This window comes from Lissotriton vulgaris, chromosome 6 (genome assembly GCF_964263255.1).
Source record: "Lissotriton vulgaris chromosome 6, aLisVul1.2, whole genome shotgun sequence".
In the NCBI taxonomy this organism is placed as follows: Eukaryota; Metazoa; Chordata; class Amphibia; order Caudata; family Salamandridae; genus Lissotriton; species Lissotriton vulgaris.
The window spans coordinates 650089921-650113669 of NC_141694.1; the positions used below are offsets into that span (position 1 = coordinate 650089921).

The 23749-nt window shown below is 48.4% G+C and overlaps 1 protein-coding gene across 1 annotated transcript in view; it reads left to right on the plus strand.

The window, feature by feature from the left end:
- The window catches only part of MDN1 (midasin AAA ATPase 1), a 2142100-nt gene that overhangs the window by 1586282 nt on the left and 532069 nt on the right, over window positions 1–23749 (plus strand). The window contains exons 74-76 of the mRNA XM_086926648.1: window positions 5460–5616; window positions 20130–20276; window positions 21304–21436. Coding sequence (XP_086782774.1) covers window positions 5460–5616; window positions 20130–20276; window positions 21304–21436 — 437 coding nt within the window. The remainder of the gene's footprint in view (window positions 1–5459; window positions 5617–20129; window positions 20277–21303; window positions 21437–23749) is intronic.

The window sequence follows — 23749 nt, forward strand, 5'->3', positions numbered from 1 at the left end:
CAGCACGACCGCCGAGGGATTCTCGAGTGAGTGCTTTGGGGTTTGAGAAGCCCTAACCCTGAGCAGCTCCAGCACCGAAGTCTAGCCCCCCAGCATCCACGAGATCTGCGTGGGGCCCTTCTGCTCTTTGCTGCTCACCGCATTGTCCGGCCACTTGCCTGCTGGCTTGTAGCCCTCCTGACGACGAACCACGACACTTCCATCGCTGGTCTGGTTGCTCCAGACTGGCCCTAGCTCCCCTCCAACAGAGGAGCACCCTGGACCCTCCTGGTCCATTCCAGACTCCATTTTGAGTCCACTGCGTGGGCTTGCATTTGCCAAGGTTTGTTGCCCCAATCCTGGGTCCAGCATCGCCGACAGCAGATATCTTCGTGGGACAGCTCGCACCTCCATCCTGGTCGCCGACAACACCTCCTGGTCCGAGAGACTACAGAGCCCAGCATCGCCCACTCACCTGGTCGAGGTGACTTCATCCGGTGCCGTCCTGGTGCCCACACAATCACTGGCTAGTGATTAAGAACTGAGCCCCCTTTGCTTTCAGGTTGTCTCCATCACCGATCCAGGCTTGGATCACATCGAACTTCATCACTGGTCGCCTGCCAGCAACTTCTTCTTTCAGGCTCCATAGACTGTAACGAGGATTCCCGATGTCTTTTGAACCCTATGCAGCCGCAGCCCCTGGGCTAGGTAACCTGAGCATTTCGGTGCTCCAACATAGGTTCACTATCTAAGTGTCCAGATCCTTTTTCGTTTTTAGCCTAACTAGTCGGATTCGTCCGATATCTGTAACTTTACGAAATCTAGCATCCATAGACTTTGTCCCGCATCCCGCGTGAGAGTGCACACTCTGCACCCGATCTCCCTAGGCCTCCTGCTCCTAACCTGAAGGTTCAGTAGTGTAGTCCTAGCGATCCTGAAGCCTCTGGATCTTGTTACTTACCTGCTAGTATTTCGCATTCCACTTTTGTAGTATATGGTTTTCGTGCCCCTCGGGCATTTGTGTAAATTGTGCAACTTAAAGTATTTTCGTAAGAGTTTTGTTGTGTGCTTAGCTCCCTGACTCATAAAGAGATCAGGGTAGACTTGTTATAAATAAATATCCTTTTATTTTCATAACTTGTGTGGTGTCCTTTCACTTGGTGTTCAAGGGGTATATGTGATGGTATAACAGCTGGCTTAACATGCCCTCTAGAGTTTAGCCGAAAGACTGCTCTTGTCCATGCTACTAGGATAGCTGGTCTATAAGGTTGACTTACAACCAATCATCAATAAAGGTCGTTTGGAAGGATACATAGTGATCACTAGAATAGTGAGCACTGCATATCAGGCCTACTTCTCACACTGAGGTTCTCCATCAATGTGCCGAAGTCGCACCTGTGTCCCTCTCAGAAGCTCCTCTTTATCGGAGTGGTTCTAGACTCGGCGCAGTTTCGGGTTTATCCTCCCGAACAGCGGGTTCGGGATATTCAGGCTCTGATTCCGATCTTTCAGCCGTTATCCCAAGTCTCGGTCAGGTTGACGCTGCGGCTTCTGGGGCTGATGGCCTCCTGCATCCTTCTGGACGACAACACTTCTCAGTGTCGCCAAAGAGCCTAAGTAAGTCCCGTTAGCACTCTCCAGCTGTGTCCTCCTCAGAACCAGAGCTTGTTGACATACAAGGAACCTCTTTCATCATTGTCTCTGACTAAAGCGCCTTCAGTGGTCTCCATTCTAAGCCTGCTGCCCTCTCCCCCTTTACCTTCTGGGTCACTGCAGACCCCTTCATCAGAATGGGTGGTATTCTGAATAATAGAATGGGGTTATGACCTTCACTTCCAGCAGACTACCTTAAATCCCACCTTTTCTGTCCATTCAGTCAGAGGATTGCTGAAAGGAGCAGTAGAGTTGGTTCTAGAGCAGGAATTTGGGCAGGGATGCTCCTCTGTGTAGTCCCCAAGAAGGACTGTGGTTTTCAACCAATCATATACTTACAGCTCTTGAACTTATTTCTTAGCACTGTGAAGTTTAAGATGCTGCCCTAGGCTAATTTGTTTCTGGGGCCAGATGGAGAAAAGTGGACAGTGCCCCTCTACTTGTAGGATGCGTATTTCCACATGCCAATCCTGCTGACGCACAGAAAATACCTATGATTTATTGGCCATGTGCTACACACTGCCATTTCTTTATTTTATTGGGACCCAAGTCTTCATGAGGCGATGGTGGGGGGTTGTGGCAAATCTGAACAGCTTGTGGATTGCAGTGATCCTTTACATCGATGCTAGGCTACTCATGAGGGGCTCACTGCTGGTGTCAAACCTAGTCTTCAGCTTGTGCATTTCCATCATTTAGAGCTCTCTCGATGCCTATTGTGTACTTCCTTGTGTCTCCTTTCCGCAGTAGCCTTACTAGCTACATGCATTAAACTTTGGTGGTGGGTGCACACCTTGAGTAACTAGAGATTGGAGCCTTCGGGCTCCAGCGGAGCAGGTCCTAAGCATCAACCTGCTCGAACTGTAGGCCTTTTGCCTAGCCCTGAAGGCCTTCTTGCCCACAGGTTTGTAGCCAAGATGGCCTGATCTTGACAGACAAGATGGTATGTCAACAGTCGGGACAGTGTGGGATCACATCTTCTCTGCTGGGAAGCTCTGTGGCTTTGGCCTAGGGAACACACGCAGGGTATCTATCTGGTTAACAACCATTTCTCAGTCTCTATGAACCCCAGAGCCGACAGCCTGAGTTTGCATTATCTTACTGGTGACAAGTGGCTTTTAAACCAGATGGTGATCCATAACATCTTTACCCTGTGGGTAAGCCTCAAGTGGATGGTTCACCACTCACAAAGTGCGCACTCCCCACAGTTCTGTCCTTTCCAGTATCTGTTGCGGGGAGCCTTGGGGGATACATTTTGGTTGAAATAAGAGTTTTCCACTTCAATCGCGTGTCCTTAATTTCTTGGGTCTTGAGAAGCCCTGCCAGGACCAGGCCTTTTTAATCACCCTGGACTCTCCAAGGAGGGTGTGGTACACAGTCTCCCTGAAATGCTCCCTGTGTCCCCCTCCACAACTGCTCCTCAAGGCAGTTATCCTCTTTCAGTCAGAGGGACCGGTTCTGCATTCTAACTCAAAGGCCACCACCTTATTCCTGAGATTGAGCAGGGACACCTGAGCTCCTTCCATCTGCCTGCTGAAGGTAGTCAACAACATACTGTCAGCTTGTTGCCCCTTCACAAAATCTGTTTTGTGGAAGGTGGAATTGTTATTTTTCATAACTTAGACCAGCTGAAGGCGTATTTTTTAGATATTCTGCACTTTGCTCGTTCACTAGCCCAGCAGCCTTCTGTGCTGGCATAGTAAAAGGTTACTTTGCTGCTCTTTCAGTGTTTATCTGCCTTCCCTGTCAGCCTTCATACAAATGGTAATCATATATTTTTCTACCTACTCCTTTTGTGATACTGCCGCAGAATCTCAACTTAGTTTTGGCTTTTCTGATGGGGTCTCCCTTTGAACTACTGTTAAGTTGATTGTGAGGTTATTAACTTTTACAACAGTTTTTGTTGTGGCCATCATTCTAGCGAGAAGTGTCAAGTGGGTGGTGTTCTGTGTTTGCCAGCTTTTCACATGGTTCTGTCCAGACAAACTGGTTCCGAGTACTAAAGCGACTTTCCTGCCTATGGTTGTGGCCCTTTTCCACCTTGCAAAACACACAAGATGATGGACGGAATGTTGCACAATGGCAAAACATTCACCCCCAGTCACAGATCTGGGTTTAATCCATTGTTATTTTGCTCACCAAGCCACCCCAGTTCAGACATGGCCATATGCAAATCAGTCTTGACCCTTATCCTTGCTGAAGACGGCTGATAGCCAGAAACCGGTCCTAGGATGCTTGATTCCGGTCCAGGAAAGACATGGCTTGGCAGTTCGGGCTGGACTGCCGAGCCATGTCTTTCCTGGACCGGAATCAAGCATCCTAGGACCGGTTTCTGGCTATCAGCCGTCTTCAGCCAGGATAGCTTGACTCCAGTGGCTTAGTGAGCAAGGGACCCACGTCTGGGCATACCCTTCCCACATAGGGTGAACAGCAAAACACACAAGATGATGGACGGAATGTTGCACAATGGCAAAACATTCACCCCAGTCACAGATCTGAGTTTAATCCATCGTTATTTTTCTCACCAAGCCACCCCAGTTCAGACATGGCCATATGCAAATCAGTCTTGACCCTGTGCCTCATGGGAACAGACCAGCCCGAACAGCCTTATCCATCTGGGACAGGCCATCACCACCCCCCCTCCCCCCCCCTCTTTTTCCCTTTTCCTTATCTCAAAAAGGGGGTGGTAAGACAGCATATGGATTCTTGTACAGTAGTCTGTTATTTCATTGACTGGACTAGGTAGAGTAAGTCACAAATCCAGCTTTTCATTGGGTCTGTGTGGAGCTGAAAGGGCAAGGCAGCCCAGAAGAGGACCATACCTCGCTGCATTATCTTGTTCATTAAAATGTGGTATGCCCTTGCCTAGAAGCAACTACCTGAAGGAATCTGCGCTCATTCCACCAGAGCGAAGTCTTCAACTTCAGCACTGGCTAGGGATGTTATCATGACTTGGAGTTGTAGCGCAGAGACATGTGGTTCCATTCACACTTTTGTAAAGCCCTTTTGCTTGGACACATAAGTTGGAAATTATTTTGCACATTCCGTGGTACAGGATTTTCTTGGCTCATCACTCTTTCACACCCACCGCCAACCTGACCGAAGGTACTGCTGTAGTATCGATTTAGAAGTTGTAAAATCTGCAGGTAGAATTATCCATGAGAAGACAAAGTTGCTTACCTCTAGTCACAATCTTTCAGGTATATACAGATTCCTTACAGAGCCTACCCATCTCCCCTTTCTGAAGGATGGTCATAAGCTACTGGTAGAAATAAGGTTCCTTTTTAGTTTGTTGCCCTGCGTATCCACACTTGAGCTGTTCTCATTATCTCTGAACTCTTAGGTCGGTATATCTGGCCAGCATTATATTGCTTCAGTGACATCACACTAGTACTGCTTCGGGCGCTAGTGCCACCTACCAGCGGATGAGAGCTATGATGAAAGTTCACAGATCCAGTCTAGCACCTGGTTGTAATCATAAGGTGAGGAATCTGCATGGAGCTATGTTAGCTACCAGAAAGATCATAACCAAAGATAAATAGCCTTTTCTTAGAATTCCCTCTAAATAGAATGTACACAACCCAATGTCTTTCAGTGTATGAAAAGTAAAGCAAGTGTATGTGTGTGTTGATACATTCCCCTCTGCGTATCTGTGGTCAAACATAAGTTATTGACAGTTTCTGGATCCTCTATGTTGCATCTTAGTAAGTAACAATGTCTTGCATTATTATGTTTTATCACGGACCATCTAAAACATATGAGGTTATTTGCTATTATGCGGTTATTGCATTGGTCTGTTTGTGTACAACTCATTTGTGCCCTTTTTCCAGGATGCGATTGCAGGAGAAAGTCAAACAGCTGGTTTTGCAGAAGAATCTCTTCAGCATCGTCTGCCGCAGCTCATCAGAAGAATGAGGAAACTCTGCACCAGATTTATGAAAAATAATCAAATTCCTGATTTAGTGAACAACCTTGACGAGTTTACAGGTTAGTTCTGACCTCCTTTGCTTCCACTAGTTTGAGAAAATGTTTTGCTCAAATGACAGGGGGCGTAGAAATTAAAACTTGGTGGTAGTGAGAGTGCTTCATACCTTGTAGGATATCGAGTGAAATACTGTCTAGTGCAGTAAGGCTGTGGAATCCATATTCGGCAGATCTACAGTTGCAGTTTTAGACTGCAACAGTGCACATGCAGTCTAAGATTAACACAGAGTTTTAGGGCACTCTGTCGGACTCCTGTGTAAGATACACACGTTGCAAGATTTGTCATGTTTGACAACCTTTAAGAATTTTCATTGTACTGTTTACCTTTCCAATATGATTGTGATGGAGTGCCCACTAGGCTGAGTGTCTAAATTTGTTATATTGCCTAACCATACTTGAAGATCCACAACTCCTTTTGTTATGCAGTTAACTTCAAGAGCATTCTTGTCTGTCTATGGTGAATTGTTGCCAGCAGGTTTTTGGCACGACTTCTAGAAATGCTTTAACCCTTTAACTGCTGTAGCAACCCTTTCGCCCCTCCCCAATGCTAAGCCCTTTTTTGGTTTAGCCTGAATAGGGCTTGCGCTGTGCTTGCTAAATCTCTTGTAATAAAAAAAAAATCTTAAAAGGGGCCTAGAGTCCACCCCTTTAACTATTATTGGTTGACTCCCACATAGCTCTAGTTTCCTTGCTTCCTATTGGTCTGCAGTTCCTTCTAGCCTTGGGAGTCTCCGTCCGTGCCATGGAGCATGGACCAAGTACTGCGTCCTGTGGCCATTGACCTTCCACTGGCCAGCAGGCTCGTGCATGTACTTTTTAAAATTTACTTACCAGAATCCCCCATGCACCTGCTGTGAGAAGGTGGCCTGATATGCAGTGCTCACTATTCTAGTGAACACTATGTATCAGTCCAGCAACCCTTATTGATGATTGGTTGTAAGTCAACCTTATAGACCAGCTATCCTAGTAGCGTGGATACGAGCAGTCTAAGGCTAAAGACTCGAGAGGGCGTGTTAAGCCAGCTGTTATACCACACATATACCCCTTGAACACCAAGTGAAAGGACACCACACAAGTGTTATGAAAATAAACAGTTATTTATTAAGAATCACAACAGCCCTGTACTCTTTATGAGGACAGGGTACTAAGCACAAACCAAAACTCTTACAAAAATACTTAAGTTAGCACAGTATATACAAATGCCCGAGGGGCACGGAAAACCATATACTCTGAAAGTGGAATGCGAAATTACTAGCAGGTAAGTACAGTACTATTAGCCTTTGGAATCGCTAGGACTTAACTATAGAATCGTTAGATTACTTCTAGGAGGCCTAGGGGACTCGGGTGCAGAGTGTGCACTCTCACGCGTGATGCGGGACAAAGTCTATGGTAGCTAGGAATTGCAAAGTTAGTGTTCTCGGGCGAACCCGACCTGGTAGGAGGAAAACGAAAGTGGATTCTGACCCTTGGATAGTGAGGCTACGCTGGGGCACCGAAATGCCGAAGTTACCTAGCCCAGGGCTGCAGCTGCATAGGACTCAAAAGACGTCGGGAATCCTCGTTGCCGGACCAGGAGCCTGGAAGAAAGAAGTTGCTGGCAGGCGACCAGTGAAGAAAGTTCGGTGGATCCAAGCCTGGATCGATGGAAGATGACACCTGAAAGCAGAGGGGACCAAGTTTGTGACTACTAGCCAGTAGTCAGTGGGCACCAGGAGGGCACCGGATGGTAGCCACCTCGACAAGGTGAGTGGGTGACGCTGTGCTCGGAGATCTCACGGACCAGGAGGCGTTGTCGGCGACCAGGATGGAGGAGCGAGCTGTCCCACGAAGATAGAAGGTGTCGGCGTCGCTGGACCCAGGATTGGGCAACAAAGCCTTGGCAAATTCAAGCCCACGCGGTGGACCTAAAATGGCGTCTGGAGTGGACCAGGAGGGTCCGGGGTGCCTCTCTTGAAGAAGGAAGCAAGGGCCAGTCTGGAGCAACCAGACCAGCAGCAGTGATGTCGTCGGGCGTCGTTCAGAAGGCCACAAGCCAGCCGGCTAGTAGCCAAACAACGCGGTGCACAGCAAACAGCAGAAGGGCCCCACGCAGATCGTGGAGATGCAGGGAGGCTGATCTTGGGTGCTGGAGCTGCGCAGGGTTGGGGCTTCTCGGACCCCAAAGCACTCACCAGTGGAAGACTCGGTGGGCTTGTTACAAAGAAGTCGTGCAGTCTTGGCGATCGTCGGTCCCTCGAGGTCTCGTCGCACTCACGGTTCTCAGCTTGGCTGTAGAGGTGAGTAGAGGTCAGAGGTGCCAGGGAAGCCGGGTCTCGTCGAGCTGGGTCATCGGATTCGTGAAGGACTTGCAGCAGACCGCAGTGTTCTTAGGATGGTGCCCGCTCGATGCAGGGTGACTACTCCTTAGCCACAAGGGAGAATCTTGAAGAAGAAATCTTGATGTCCTTTCGCAGAAAGTCGTGTCTTGATTCCAAAGATGATCTAATTTGAACAGGGGGCCCGCTCCCATCTTTATACTAAAAAAGGGGGCTGACCTGGTGACTGGGTCCTGCCTATGGGTGGGACTAGGAGGGGGGTGGTTACACCCCTCTGCCATGCCGGACTTTCCCCAGGCCAGGGGCTGGTGTGCCCCTGGAACTGGTTCTGACCGGCCTATGCGTAGTGAGCACCGGGGTGCCACTCAGCAGTCACCTTCCTGAAAAGCCCTGCCTACCCAGGATACACAAAACCATGTCTGGGACGGTGCTAGCACCGCCCCTGACAGGAAACCCTTTGTCCAGGCTCCCCTCGCTGGAAGGACTCCCAGCTGCAGGGGGTCAGACTCGTGTCTGTGGTGGCAGCATCCATTTTGTGGAGCTGAGGCTTCAGTTAACTTTAACCGGGGTTCACAGTTACATACATGTCGTGTCCCTCTAGAAGGGTGGAATGCTAACCCCGTCGCCAGAATTGGCGAGGGGTTAGTATTCCAATTCGTATGACCCCTTACTCGACATGTTTTGATAAAGCAATACCAAAGTTAGCATTTAACCGCGAGGATTATAATGCACTTAAGAGTATATGGTATGCGATATCATGGAACAGCTATTAGGACTTGGTTCCGCAAGCTGCAGACAGGCTTAGCTCATGCCAGAGCACCATCTCACACGATTCCAAGCACTCTGCCTTCAGGATTGTCAAGGCCTGCCATAGGAGTGACTGATAGGAATCTGTGTGTCCATTTTAGGGTTAGATATAGGTATACTATATCTACAGCAAAGGGTGATTACACGACTTTGCCCCAGCTGTCATGCAGCCAGTTGTGTCAAATTTAGGAGGCCAGCCAGGGGTGGCATAATACATGCTGCAGCCCCTGGCAGCCCTGGGTACACCTATGCCCTGAGTTACAGGGTCTGATAAGGTGGCCCAGTACCAATTGGAAATGTACCTAGGGTACATGGAATCCATTTTAAAGAGAGAGCAGTAGGCCTGGGGTCCTGATTGGCAGGATCCCAGGTCGACTATGTCAAAAACCAGCTAAAACACAGGGCAAAAAGTTGGGGGCAACCATAGTCAGGAGGTACCTTCCTACACCTGCTATCCGTAATGTCACTCTTCCCTAAATAAATGTGTATCTGAAAGAGACACGTTAGTGATAGATTCCTTACCTTAGAATATCCCCAGGCGTCAGACTGGATCCGGAAAGTTTTGCGTAGCAGTACCCTTGCGCGTCGGCAGGCGTCGTCTGCGGCTTCGCGTCCGTCGTCGGCGTCCTGGGCGCCGTGATGACGTCGTCGGAGTACTTAGGCGCCGCCTCCGCGTGCTGATGTCAGTTCTTCTTTTTTCCGCGCCAGCCAGCGCAGATCTGGAAAAAGCAGTTCCCTAGTCATTTTTTGACTAACTTTTTGGATCTTTTGATCTATTTCGAAGTCTTCACGACTCCGACGGTGCCGTTAGGGATGCCCGGCTTCAAGCACTGCGGCGAGTGCGAACGCCTCATGTCGGTTACCGCCTGTGCCTGACGTGTTTGGGTGTCGACCATGACGACGAGGCCTGCCCCGACTGTCTGGCCCTCTCGAGGAAGGCCAGGCGGGAGCGGTCCCGCAGGCGACTCGAGATCCGCTAGTCGGCCCCGCGCCGTGTGAGGTCCCGGTCCCACGGGAGGTCGAGGGACAGGTCGCGGGGGCGGAGCCGTCACATCTCCGGGAGTCGGCGCCACTCCTCCGGGTCCAAGTCGTCAGGTAAGAAGCATAAGAAGTCGAAGAGACATCATCGCTCTTCCGTCTCCCCCCGACGCTCACGCGATGCGGCCGGGGGTTCGGGTGACACCGCCCACGCAGCTCCTCGGGAGTCGCGGGCGCCTCGTTCGGCTCCATACCCCCCGGTCCCTGGGCTGAACGCGACGCCGGAGGAGATAGAGCGCTTCCTCATGGCCATGAGGTCCCTTTCTTCTCCGACGGGTTCCGCGGCGCCTTCGGGCCCAGCGAACCCGTCTGGGGGCCCTAGTGGGTCGGGGGCTGCGACCCCGACGCCGTCGGGTGCTTCGGCCTCGACGCCACCGGCGCCGCAGGGCCCCACGATCCCGACGCCGCCGCTGCCCTCGGGCTCGGCACCGCAGGGTTCAGCGGTCCAGGCGTCGTCGGTGCCTTAGGGCCCGACGCCGCAGGGTGCCGTTCGGCCCTCGTCGGGCGCTGGAACGTCCCCGGTGGACCTTACGACCCCCCCGGGGTCGGTCCGTGTGGTGTCCCCTCCGGCGTCGGCCTCGGCCGACGCCGTCCCCAATGCCTCCTCTCTATGGGTTCCGGCGTAGGGACTGCGCCTGTCGGCGCCGATCTCGACGCCGTTCGGGGATTTCCATCCCTATTAACCATCCTCATTCACTTACGACCCTGAGTCTCAGGAGATGGGGGAAGAGGAGGATTGGGAGGGGTCTGAGGACCCTCTGACAAGGGAATGTCAGTCTAACATGGACTGGACAGGAGACCTTGGGGAGGCCAGTGGCCTGGACACCTCTCCAGACACTGGATTCGTCTCTCCTCCTTCCGTGGCTTCGGAGGAGGGCGCGACATATAGTGTGGTGTTGATGAGGGCTGCTAAGGCATTGGGCCTTGAGCTCCCCGTCGCGGCCGTGAGGACTAACCTCCTCACTGAGGTCCTTAAGCCGCATTCATGCTCCATGGAGCCTATGCTGCCGTTTAATGAGGCCTTGTCGGACGTTCTTTTGGGCACTTGGTCCAGGCCCGCTACAGGTTCGCCTGTAGATAGGAACGTGGCCAGACGCCACCGGGCGACCCATGTTTCCTGTCCACCCACCCCACCCCCGAGAGTCTGGTTATCCAGGCCTCTAACTCCCAGACCGCCTTCTCGTCGGCTCCCCCTGATCGGGAATCCAAGAGGTACGAGGCTTTTGGCAAAAAGGTATTCTCGTCCCTTAGCTTAGGACTGCGGTCTTCCAACACCGCATGCCTCTTGGGCCGTTACACCCATTCTATATGGGAAACGGTGGCGGAATTGCTGCCAGAGTGTCCGTTGGAGGTACGGGCCAAACTCGGCCAAGCCCTAGTGGAGGGCCGGGACGCAGCGAAGTATTCGATCAGGTGCGGACTGGATACAACTGACTCGCTGGGCAGAGCGATGGCTACAACGGTGGCGATTCGTCGCCACGCCTGGCTCAGATCCGCCAACTTCTCGGCTGATGTCCAGAATACCCTCATGGACATGCCGTTCGATGGCCGTCGCTTTAAGGACTCCAGGGCTACGGCCAAGTCCTTGGGCCTCTCGGCCCCGCGCCAGCAAGTGGGTGCCTTTCGCTCCTTTCGTGGCCAAGGAAGGGGCGTCCCCACGCATGCCGCCAGCCACTCGCCGCAAACTGTCGTCCAGCGCGGCGGCGGCCGTGGAATCCGCCGTGGAGGCGGTCGGGGAGGCAAGCGGAGCCAGTCCACACCTGCCCCCGCAGCATCCGCCTCTAAACCCTCCTAGTCCGTGCTTTTCGGCCCATGTGACGCCAGTGTGGGGCAGGGTTTGCCATCACCACTCTCACTGGCTCACAGTCACTTCGGACAGGTGGGTGCTGCAGATCGTCCGAAGGGGCTACTCCCTCCCCTTCGAGACGACCCCTCAAGCCATGCCACCGCAACACCACTGCGTATCGGGGGATCATTTGCGGCTCAGTTTCGGCCCTCTTGGCCAAGGGGGCCATCAAGCGCGTTCCTGGGCCACAAGTAGGTCGTGGTTGCTACTCCCACTACTTTCTGGTACCCAAGAAGGGCAAAGGGGGCCTACGCCCTATCTTGGATCTGAGGAACGTCAACGGCTTCCTCCGGAAGGAGAAGTTCAAAATGCTGACTCTGGCTCAGGTCTTGGCTGCCCTAGACCCAGGAGACTGGATGGTAGCGTTGGACTTGCAGGACGCATATTTCCACATCCCCGTCCTGCCGGCACACCGGCGTTACCTGCGGTTCATGGTAGGCCACGAGCACTTTCAGTTTACCGTGCTCCCCTTCGGCCTTACCAGCGCCCCACGGGTGTTCACGAAAGTGATGGCGGTGGTCGCAGCTCACCTGCGCAGGTTAGGGGTGTCAGTCTTCCCCTACCTAGACGACTGGTTGTTGAAGGCGGGCTCGCCCCAGGCAGTCGTCAACCACCTCCAGACTACGGCGGATCTCCTGCACCAGCTAGGATTTTCCATCAATGTGCCGAAGTCACACCTGGGCCCCTCTCAGAAGCTCCTTTTCATCGGAGCGGGTCTCGACTCGGCGCAGTTTCGGGTTTACCCGCCCGAACAGCGGGTCCGGGATATACAGGCTCTGATTCCGGTCTTTCGGCCGTTATCCCGGGTTTCGGTCAGGTTGACGCTGCGGCTTCTGGGGTTGATGGCCTCCTGCATCCTTCTGGTGCATCACACACAGTGGCGGATGCGGGCTCTGCAGTGGGACCTGAAGTTTCAGTGGGCCCAGCACCGGGGCAACCTGTCCGACCATGTCCTGATCTCGGAGGGCACTGCGAGACAGCTGCAGTGGTGGCTCACGGACCGCGATTGTGTCAACGGCAGATCCCTCTCCCTTCCCCAACCGGAGCACGTAGTTGTGACGGACGCGTCCCTCCAGGGCTGGGGAGGCCACTTGGGAGAGACAGAGATCAGAGGACTTTGGTCTCCGGCGGAGTCCCGGCTCCATATCAACCTGTTGGAGCTGCGGGCGATTCGTCTGGCACTGAAAGCATTCCGCCCGTCTGTCCGGAGCGCAGTGCAAGTGTTCACCGACAACACTACCGCCATGTGGTACTGCAACAAACAGGGCGGAGTGGGGTCGTGGACCCTTTGCCAGGAGGCTCTGCGTCTCTGGCAATGGCTGGAACATCAGGGCGTGACTCTGGTGGTTCAACACCTGGCCGGTTCTCTGAACGCCAGGGCGGACTAACTCAGCCGTCGGTGCTCGATGGATCACGAATGGCGTCTGAACTCGGACGTGGCGCAAGGCCTCTTTCGGCAATGGGGAGAGCCTTGGTTAGATCTATTCGCCACCGAAGAGAACGCGCAAGGTCATCAGTTCTGCGCGTTGGAGTTTCCAAGGCGGCACTCGCTCGGAGATGCTTTTCGTCGCGAGTGGAGCTGCGGTCTGTTGTACGCCTTTCCGCCTATACCACTTCTGCCCAGAGTGCTGAAGAAGATCAAGCGCGACCGGGCACAAGTCATCCTTGTGGCTCCGGACTGGGCTCGAAGGTACTGGTATCCCGAGCTACTCAGCATGTCAGTCGATCCCCCGATTCGTCTGCCTCTTCAGGAGGACCTTCTGTCGCAGCAGAAGGGGACGGTCCTCCACCCAAACCTGTCCAGTCTCCACCTCCATGCTTGGAGATTGAGCGGCGACAGTTGAGGCCATTTGACTTGCCTCCTGAAGTTTGCAACATCATTCTGGCAGCCAGGCGTCCCTCCACAAAGACGGTATACACCTGCAGATGGAACAGATTTGTGGCATGGTGCACAGCAAAGGCTGTGGATCCCCTCAATGCCCCTCTCTCCAAGGTTCTTCTCTTCCTTCTTTCTCTTGCCCAGCAGGGCTCTGCTCTGGGCACTCTCAAGGGCTATCTTTCGGCTCTTTCAGCCTTTCTGAGGCTGCCTGACCAACCTTCTTTGTTCAAGTCCCCTATTGTTAACAGGTTCCTGAAAGGCATCACTCATACCTTTCCTCCTGTTCCTTTCGTGATGCCTCAGTGGGACTTGAACCTGGTTCTCACCTTTATGATGTGCGCTCCCTTTGAGCCACTTCATAACTGTCCGCTTCGCCTTCTTTCTTTGAAGACTGCCTTCCTGGTAGCCATCACCTCTGCCAGGAGAGTGAGTGAGCTCCAGGCCCTCTCTTGTAAGCCTCCCTTCCTTTCAGTCCATCCGGACAAGGTTGTTTTGAGGACTAGGCCCTCTATCTTGCCAAAGGTGGTCACGGCCTTCCACATTGGGCAGTCCATCACATTGCCCACCTTCTTCCCGCCTCCGCACCCCTCGAGAGAGGAGGAGAGGCTCCACCGTCTGGACCCAAAACGTGCGCTCTCGTTCTATCTGGATCGCACACGCCAGTTCCGGGTGGATGATCAACTCTTTGTTGGGTACGCGGGCGCTAAGAAAGGGAAAGCGGTGCACAAGAGGACCATCTCACGATGGATTATCATGTGCATCCAGGCGTTTTACTCCTTGGCTAAGAAGGAACCACCTGTTGGGCTGCGGGCTCATTCCACTCGAGCCACGGCCACTACAACTGCCTTGGGCCGAGGTGTGCCCTTGCAGGACATTTGCCAGGCGGCTACGTGGGCCTCGTTGCACACGTTTGCTAGGCACTACTGCCTGGACAGTCAAGTCGGAGGGACGGCTACTTTGGCCGCTCGGTTCTCCAGGACTTTCTGGTGTAAATATTGGTTCGCAGACCCGCCACCACGGGGATGGTATTGCTGGGGTATCTATTCTAAGGTAAGGAATCTATCACTAACGTGTCTCTTTCAGATGCACAAGTTACTACTTGTCTATCGATATATCTGTAAGAGACATTAGTGATAGATTCCTTACCGACCCACCCATCCTCCCCGTTCTGCGAACCGATATCTAGGGTTAAGGTCATCCCCTTTCAGGGCCCTAGTTTCTTGGCACCAGTGTCGGTTTTTTGTCATGGCTCTGCGCTTCTGGCGCGGAAAAGCTGTGGCTAAGAACTGACGTCAGCACGCGGAGGCGGCGTCATCAAGGCGCCCACGACGATGGACGCGGAGCCGCAGACGACGCCTGCCGACGCGCAAGGGTACTGCTACGCAAAACCTTCCGGATCCAGTCTGACGCCTGGGGATATTCTAAGGTAAGGAATCTATCACTAACTAATGTCTCTTACAGATATATCGTTACACAAGTAGTAACTTGTGCATTTGGAATCAAAAGTAAATCGCCTCAATATATATATGTCTTGTCATTTCACATACAAGTCTGTTTTTTAGCTTCTTTATTGTATTGTATTGTCATTGCATTTATATAGAGCTTACTACCCCTAACAATGCATCAAAGAATGTTTTCGTCGAGTAGCGAGCTACTCCGGAACCCATAAAGGATTAGTGTTGAATTAGTATAGTGAAATAGGAAAGTAATTTGAGTGGTGGATACGTTAATTAGTTATTTGGATTCAGAAGGATAGTGGAGGGATAGAAGAGGGAAAAAGGTTTGCATTGATGTAGCTCTTGTTACTCCTGGTGGGGTGTTGAATCGCTTTTTTGGCAAGAAGTACGCTACTCCGTAAGCCATAAAGGATTAGTGTTGAATTAGTATAGTGAAATAGTAAAGTAATTTGAGTGATGAATATGTTATTCAGTTATTTGGATAGATAAGGGCAGCTGAGGGATAGACCGGGGGGAAATGTTTGCATTGAAATAGTGCTACCTGCCCTTGATGAGTTGCTGAAGCGCTTAGGATTAGGGGTAAATTAGAATAATGAAATTTGACAAGCGGACATGTTAGTCTGTTATTTTGATTGAAAATGATAGAGGAGGGATAGAAGATTGAAAGATTTAGAATTTTTTTATTTTGGCGGTCATCGCAATAAGACGAGGCTTGGGAAAAGTAAACGGATGTGGAGGGGAAGAGTCTGAGGGAAGAGTTTAGAAAGGCTTGTTTTGGGGGATTATTATAGTAAAAGAGCTGTCAGACAATGCAAGGAGAGGTAGGGTAGAGTCTAGAAAGGGTTCTTTTGGGGATCATAGTAGTGGTATGGGGTTTGGGATGAATGTGCGAGTGGATGTAGAGGATATATTGATAGAGGTAAAGGGTAAGAAATAGGGTAGTGCATTGGAAAGAGTAGCAGAAAGAGGTTTAAGATGAGTCAGAGTTGAAGTAGAAGATCTATTGAGAGTAGGAATAGGGTGAGAAATAGAATAGTGCAGTGAATATTCTGATTTATAAGAAAGTAATAAATATATAGATCCCTAAGTACATGGAAAGTATTCAGATGCATAAAGGAAGTAAGTAAATGTAGATTACAGATCTTAATAGATATACAGTGAGAAATAGGATAGTGCATTGAATATGATTGTTTAGGCGAAGAGTTATAAATATATAGATCCAAGTACATGGAATGTATATAGATGCATAAAGGAAGTAAGTATATGTAGATTAAAGATGCATTAGATAAACTAGTTTTTAAGTGTTTTACTTAAAAATGTATTTGTTATTTTTTTTTAAAGATCATTTTCCTACATGTTTATACAAAGCAATACACATAGGTGCATATCTGTAGTACAAATAAATGCTTATATACAGAGGGCTATGCTGTATATTTCTGTTTGTGTATCCTGTTTATGTGGGGAAGAGCCAATTCTTGAGTAGTTTTCTGAAGATAAGGTTGTTGTCCGTGGATCTCCTGTGGGGGGAAAAGAGTTCCATAGTTTGGGCGCTTGAACAGAAAAGTTTGTGCCATCCATGGTGTTTTTTTCTTGTATCTGGGATTTTAAGGGAAGGTGGCACTCTAGAGCAGAGGTTCCTTTGTTGAATGTGTTAGGTGATTATTTTATTCCTGATGAAGTGGTCCCTTTCCATGTATCACTTTGTGGGTGATACGAAGCAGCCGAGTCAGCATAACTGGCCCGGCCTGCAGGTTACACACAGATCTTTGAAACCTGTTTGTTGATTGGCATCTCATCTTGATTAAAACTTGTTACCTGTGGAATAAACATGCTCTTTCTCGTCAGCCACACACATGCCATCTCACACATCTTATAGTTCATGAACCCCTGCTAACTGCCTAAGTGGTAAAGGGATTCCAAAGTGGGATCAAGTCACCCCGTCGCTGACGCTACTGACCTCTGCCCTCCTTTTACAGCTCTTACCTCACTTCAATATGTGCTGCAGCCTCCTCCACTTAGCATTACATGGTGCTATATATGCTCTGGTCAGAGAGGTACACAATCGAGAATGTTCCCCATAGCGCTGCTTTGTTTCCCAGCCTCTCTGCAAGCTAACCACGGCTCTCGCCGCTGGTGCATGGACCCGCTGTGCGCTGCATTAGCAACTGCTTCCTTCCCACCACCACAATCTGAGTATTTATACTTTGCCCCCAGCTCCCTCACTCCTCGAGTTTGCACCGACCTCTGTTGGGTTCACTCACAGTTTTAAGCAACGCAGCTTTGAATGTAACAGAACCACTGCTGTTACACTGATGCGTATAGCGTAAAACAGATACCACATTCACATAGTCTAGTCCTGATCGAATCCTGCCTGATAGGTCACCTGTATGAGGCAAGGACAGACGGGGGCGGGGGTTCAAAGGTTAGAATACTGCCACCCGGTGCGCAAGCCCTTACATAGTGGCGGGACAAATTAAAATAGAAGTGCTCGGACCACCGCCTCGAGTGTAGCCACGGCAAGCGATTTCATAGCCTTAGTTGGCAGTTCTATAGCACATGTACTGCCATTTACATGGTGTCGGGTACATTTGATAGTCGGGGCGGGTCAGCGCAATCATACCTCCCGCCTTAACAATGTGCTTGTACTGTCAGAGACCTGAGATACTAACTTTGATGTGTAGATTTTAAGGATGTACATACATGTGTACTAGTATGTGGAAAAATGTATGTGAAAACAATGAATCTGACCTTGTGCCATGTAACTGCTGCTCTTGTAAAGCAGCCCAATGACCCCAGGCCAAGATATATATATATTAATGCACCTCCCTTCCCCAGAAAGACATGTTCACCTCCCAAAAAATCGAGGTCTTCCTAATGTAAAGCGCTCGGATACCCACGGGTCTAGCCAGCGCTATATAAAACCCTTTAAATAAATGAATAAAAATACATGTTTGTTATGAGGTTTTGTATACAGTGCATAGAACACTATGCCAAACAAATCTATTTGCTTTTGAACCATAGCAGCTTGGTTTCTGTACGCAATTAAGGAACGCAGAGATTGCTGTGGGTAGCTATACGCAATTAAGCTGTTAATATTTCTCTTTGAGCCTCTTGTTGAGAGGAATCATTTTTTTGTTGCATTGAAAATATTACTTTAAGAATCATCATGTTTGCATTAAGTCACTAAATGTCACACTTTCTAAAGCCGAACGCTGATCGAGATGGAAGCGGCTTCCTGACTGCAAGAGCCCTAAAAACAATGACAAAGATAAGTCAAGGGATGTGAAAAAGGTTTTTCTTTATAATTTATTCATATTAATCACATAGCAAAGGGCAGTTGAGCTTAAAATCTCTAATTTACGGCATTTTTGGTACTTGGGAGAAACATTTGTTAATGAGGTTGAGTATTGTTTCTGTATATATATTTTATATAAACCAAGCACAAAATTGCTTCTGTCAACTCTTAGAAAATATTTGTATTTCATTAAGGGTCAACGTAGTAAAAGACTGGTTTCAAATTTCGTACTAACTTAGAAACTGCCTTTGATTTTTATGGAAAAAGAACAATTGATGGACAGAATGCAGAACAATGGCATACATTCACCCCAGTACAGAGATCTGGGCCTAAATCCATTGTTTTCATTTGCTCACCATTCCCTTCCAGTTTGGACCCAGCCATATGCAAACTAACTGTACCCACTGCACTACCTTTTGGTGTCCCACAAAGCTGTCTTGGGTCCACCCATTTCTTATGTATACCATATTGGTAACATCCTCTCCTGTCAATTCTATTTTTTTAATATATTTTTTTGCTTTTTTAAAGGTCTGGGCTAGATACAGTAGTCGAAACTACAGTTGAGGTGCCTTATTTTCTGTGTATAAGTGAGGGGTTAAACACGCTGCAGTATCAGATATGCCCATGTAATGAGTTCATGATGCTTGCGACATCCTGTACAAACACTTTATGAGCTGGGTAGATGTGTGTGCATGGGAGGCATCATTTTTTTTCTCTCTTGTTTGGACGGTAGAGGTTCAAGCGTTGAAGGTGTAATTCAAATTATTACTTTAGAAACATGTTAATCTTTGATACCTATAAGGAATTGGATCACATTTATTAAAGCAGTTACACCAGTGCTTGCCCATCAGAAGACCCCTTCCCTGGCACATCTACATTAGGGCACTTAATTTGTACTGCCCCGTCTACTTGGACACCTTTAGTAAATTATTTTATGAACTGTGACAACACAAGATCACAGTCGGGCCTAGAGCCTTGCACAGCGTTAATATACATTTTTCCTGTAAGAGTTTGATATGCTTGTTTTATTTATTTATTAGGTTTAACTTTTATATGGCGCAAACTTTACCCGCAGGTATCAGAGTGCTTTAAATCAGCATGCTTATAACAAGTAAGACAAGACTAGCACTCTCTATTACTGCCAACTTTGCTTAGCATAAGCAACAGCTAACCATTCACAAACAATGTTTATATACCAATTGCAAATTAAAGAAAAAAAAATTAATGCAAAGCATTGTCATTTACAATGCCAGTAACTCAAACTTTAATGCTGCGAGACCTATTGCATTGCAAATGCTTGTTGTAGTGTGGCCTTTCAGTACTTAATAAGGTCCCACGTTAGGTGTTGCACATGGTTTACTTCTTCAATTGTCAGTCATCTCTTGTCTGAAGGTTGTGGAATGTGTGAAAGAGAAAACTGATGTCCTCACATGGGGTTGCATTTATGTGCAGCTCCATATCTCCACATCCAGAGGTGCTGCAGAGTCCTCTTGGAGGCTGACTTTGCCACCTCTCAGCGCACATGAGCTATGCAGAGGTTTCCATATCTAGTCTTGCACCCTACAGACATCCAAAGGTGAGCAATCTGGTTAGAGTATTTACCTGAAAGAGCATTTGCAAAGGTAAGTAGATTTTTCTTCATGTGTGTATAAGCCATATAGTAGTCTTATACCTTCTTTACTTGTAGTGTAGCCTGTAGTCGTGTTGAGCATGCATTGTGTTGTTTATTAATACCATTATCTTTTCAGAAAATGATTTAAAAACAAAATAGTTTTCCTCCATTTGTAATACACAGAATAACTTTACGTGTATGGTGTATGAGCTTTAATACACAAAACCAATTAAGATTTTTTTTATCCATTTTTTTCTTTTGTTACAGGCGGTGTCATAACATCTGTTGAGGATCTGCAGGCCATGACAGTAGACCAAACTGCAGATAAAGAGAAATTAAAGTCTAGTGTCAAACACATGTTAATACATAAACAGCGTGCTCTTTCAGATCTTTTCAAAATGCTTACAAAAACTGGTAAGAAGAGTTGAAACTTTCAGGTACAGTTATTACTCGGTGTATAGACTGATGAACTTTGATTTCTGTTATCATTACTTTGCAAGACAATCTTCTAGGTAAGGGTTCTTGGCACCAGTCACAATGGCTTTTTTAATAATTGTTGTTTAGGCTGGCAAGTCAGTAAACATAAACTTCTCTTTTGACATTGTAGCTCCAATACAGATATTACAGGTGAATTAAAATGGGTGCTGTTTGTAACAGAGGATTTGTGAGGAAGAAACAGACACATAGTAAAGTAAAGCAATATAGTGAGACACACCATAACTTGGTGAAACACCAAGTGAATGGCTATTTAAAAAATATGACAAATTAAGCCTTTTGAACTCATGTATCTTGGCTGTTAGTGTGCACCTTGATATTTTTGTTTCTCTCGGGCACAGTTGCTACATAAGTGCTCAACTCAATACGTAAAGCAACCTCTCATATAAAATATTTATGGGTATAAAATGTTGTCCCTCATTTTTAACATGCAGTGTGACTCAGTATTTCTATGCTATAACTGAGATGTTAACGTATGTCTGATTCAAAGTTTATGGATGCAGTCACAGTTTGCTCCTACATCGTTCAACAGCCATTAGTAAGTTTTTGTTTCACAGAACGACGGTCACTAAATCCTTATGTTACTTATACATTGCCAGAGGCAAGTTTTGTCTGCTACTTGTGCATGACTCTGCTGATTACATGCATCATGAGAATCTAAAACCTAGATCATTTGAAACAGAGATTCTCTCAAGACTTCGTGAGGAAAACTTCTAGCCTATAAACTGCCAGTGAGGTATGCCGCCTTCCTCAGTGGCTTTTAAGATTGGGAGGGATTCTTCACCCTTCATTTCTTCTTAAGCCTCTTCAGGGGTGAGTGCAACACTCCTTGTATGTGTATTGAACAGTCAATATCACCTTTCTTCTCCTTCTTCTCCCTCCCAGTGTAGTTAAAGGTATATCCACTACTTATGGCAGAGATTTAAAAATATGTTTCTTCTTTTAGGTTTGTCATATCGAAAAGGTCTAACTTGGGCTCGATCAAAAGATGCCCAAGAGATGCTTTACCTGCGTCCGCTGAATCTGCGCAGTGCCTTGTCCATCTGTGATATTAATGGTGCCGATCAGTCTGAAACCATGTATGTAAATAACCTCTTTTTCTGAATTTTAATGGCAAAGCTTTCTGATATCAAAATATTTGTTGTCTTTTTGGGGTGGGGTGGGGTGGTGTAACATCTCTTATCCCATCTTTGTTGTTTTCACTGCAGACAAATGTAGTGTTTCCTCAGATGTCTTTACTGTAGTTCTTTATACATTCTGTTGGTATTGAGATGGCATACAGATTACCAGTGTTCGTATTTTAAAGCTTCTTTAATTGTAACACTTGTTTTAAAACAGTAGACAGGTTAATGCTTGAAACCCAATAGTCTGATCTGAGAATTCCACAGCTCCAAAATATCTATCTTCAGAATTTTGTGCGTCTCCTCTAACTGGGTACAGATTGATGACTTTTCATAATAACCTGAAGAGTGAATGTTTTATGCTTTAATCTAATCAATGTATTTGAAAATGGTGCATGGAATATTGTGTGCATATGTGTCTGTAGTGAAAAAATCCTAAAGATCTTTATTGCGGTTTCTTACTAAGCTCAGTAAGTATACAACATTATATACAAAACCCCCACCCCACAGTACCTGGCCATACTTTATTAGGAGGTGGTGAGCCGGTTCTGGACCTCAGACCTGAACTTCATCCTCAAGAAGTAGAAGTTCAAGATTCTCACCTTAGCTTAAGTTCTACTACTGTTGGAGACTGGTGGGTATCTTTCCATACTTCCACATCCCTATACTGCGGTCGCATCAGAATTACATGGAGTTTGTGATGGGTTCTATGCACTACTAATGCCTTTGGCTTGACGTCAGCACCTCAAGCCATCACAAAGGTGATCGCAGTGGTAGGTGATACAACTTGGAATGTTGGGCATCCCTATCTCCCCATATGTAGAAGACTGGCTAATCAAACAGAGTTCACCAGAAGTTGTGTTGAGCCATTTTCAGTCAGCAGAATCCCTGCTGTTTGACATGGGCTTTTTGATCAACAAGCCCAAATCTCACCTGCAGCCCTCCCAATGACTCCAGTTGATAGGTTTGGTACTGGACTCCACCCCTCTGCGACTTCCCTCCACTTTAAAGTATTACCCACATTCAGGAAATGAGTCCAGCCTTCCTGCAACACGTGAGAATTCCAGGTCTAAAGTTCCTCAAATTCCGAGGTCTGCTAGCTTCCTGCTCAAGCATGTTGGCCCATGACGGCCCTGCAGTGGTGCCTCTGTTACAATACTGGAAGACCTGTTGGGTTCCATCGTGGTCTCCCTCAGAGCTGCTGTGAAAATGACTTGGGATGACAACAAGGCAAACTGGACATGCACCATGAACTTCACTCTGTCCAGCCGTGGCCAAGGTGGTGATGGATGTCTCTATCTTCGGTTGCAGAGCTCATCTTGAGGGCTCTGGAGATCAGAGACCTCTGAACTCAAGAGAACATGTTCTTCAAATCAACTTGTAACTGCAGGCGATTTGGCTGGTGCTCAAGACCTTCCTTCCCTCCAACCAAGATCAGTCCATTCAGATCTTGACAGACAATACGACTATGATGTGGTATGTCAACAAACTAGGGGGAGTAGGGTCTCACCCTCTTTGCCTGGAAGCATTGAGACTGTTGTCTTGGACACAAGGTCAAGGAATCTGGATCACTACCAATCACCTAGCGGGATCTCTGAATGTCAGAGCTGGCACCCTTAGCCGGCATTATCTTGCAGGTCTCCAGTGGAGTCTTCTACCAGAGATAGTCCAGAACATCTTTGTTTAGTGGGCAACTTTTCAGGTGAACTTGTTCGCCTCCGTGGAAAATGTTCAATACGGATTGTTTTGTGCTGCGTTTCAGTTGAGGTGGAAGTATCTGAAAGAGACACATCAGTGATGGATTTCTTACCTTAGAATATCCCCAGGCGTCAGCTAGGATCCGGAAAGATTTTTGTCCAAAGTACCACTGCGCATCGGTAGGTGTCGTCGTACGGCTCCGTGTATATCGCTGGCGTCGTAGTCGCCAAGATGACGTCGCTGGAGCTACTTAAACAAGTATACACGTGCTGACGTCAGTGGTTTCTTTTTCTGTGCCAGCAAGCGCAGATCCGGAGGGAGCGGTACCCCCAGTCATTTTTTGAAGTTTTTTGGGACATTTTGTCTCGGTTTTCAAGTATATATCAATCTACAGGTGCATATGGGTGCCTGGTTTAAGTCCTGCGCAGCCTGTCCCCGCACGATGTCGGTGATGGACCCACACTGTGAGTGTCTCTACTGCCTGAGGCGCAACCATGATTCTGAGTCGTACCCCCACTGCCTGGCCATGGCTCCAAAACTTTGTGGGAGTGGTCCCGAAAGTGGCTGGAGGCC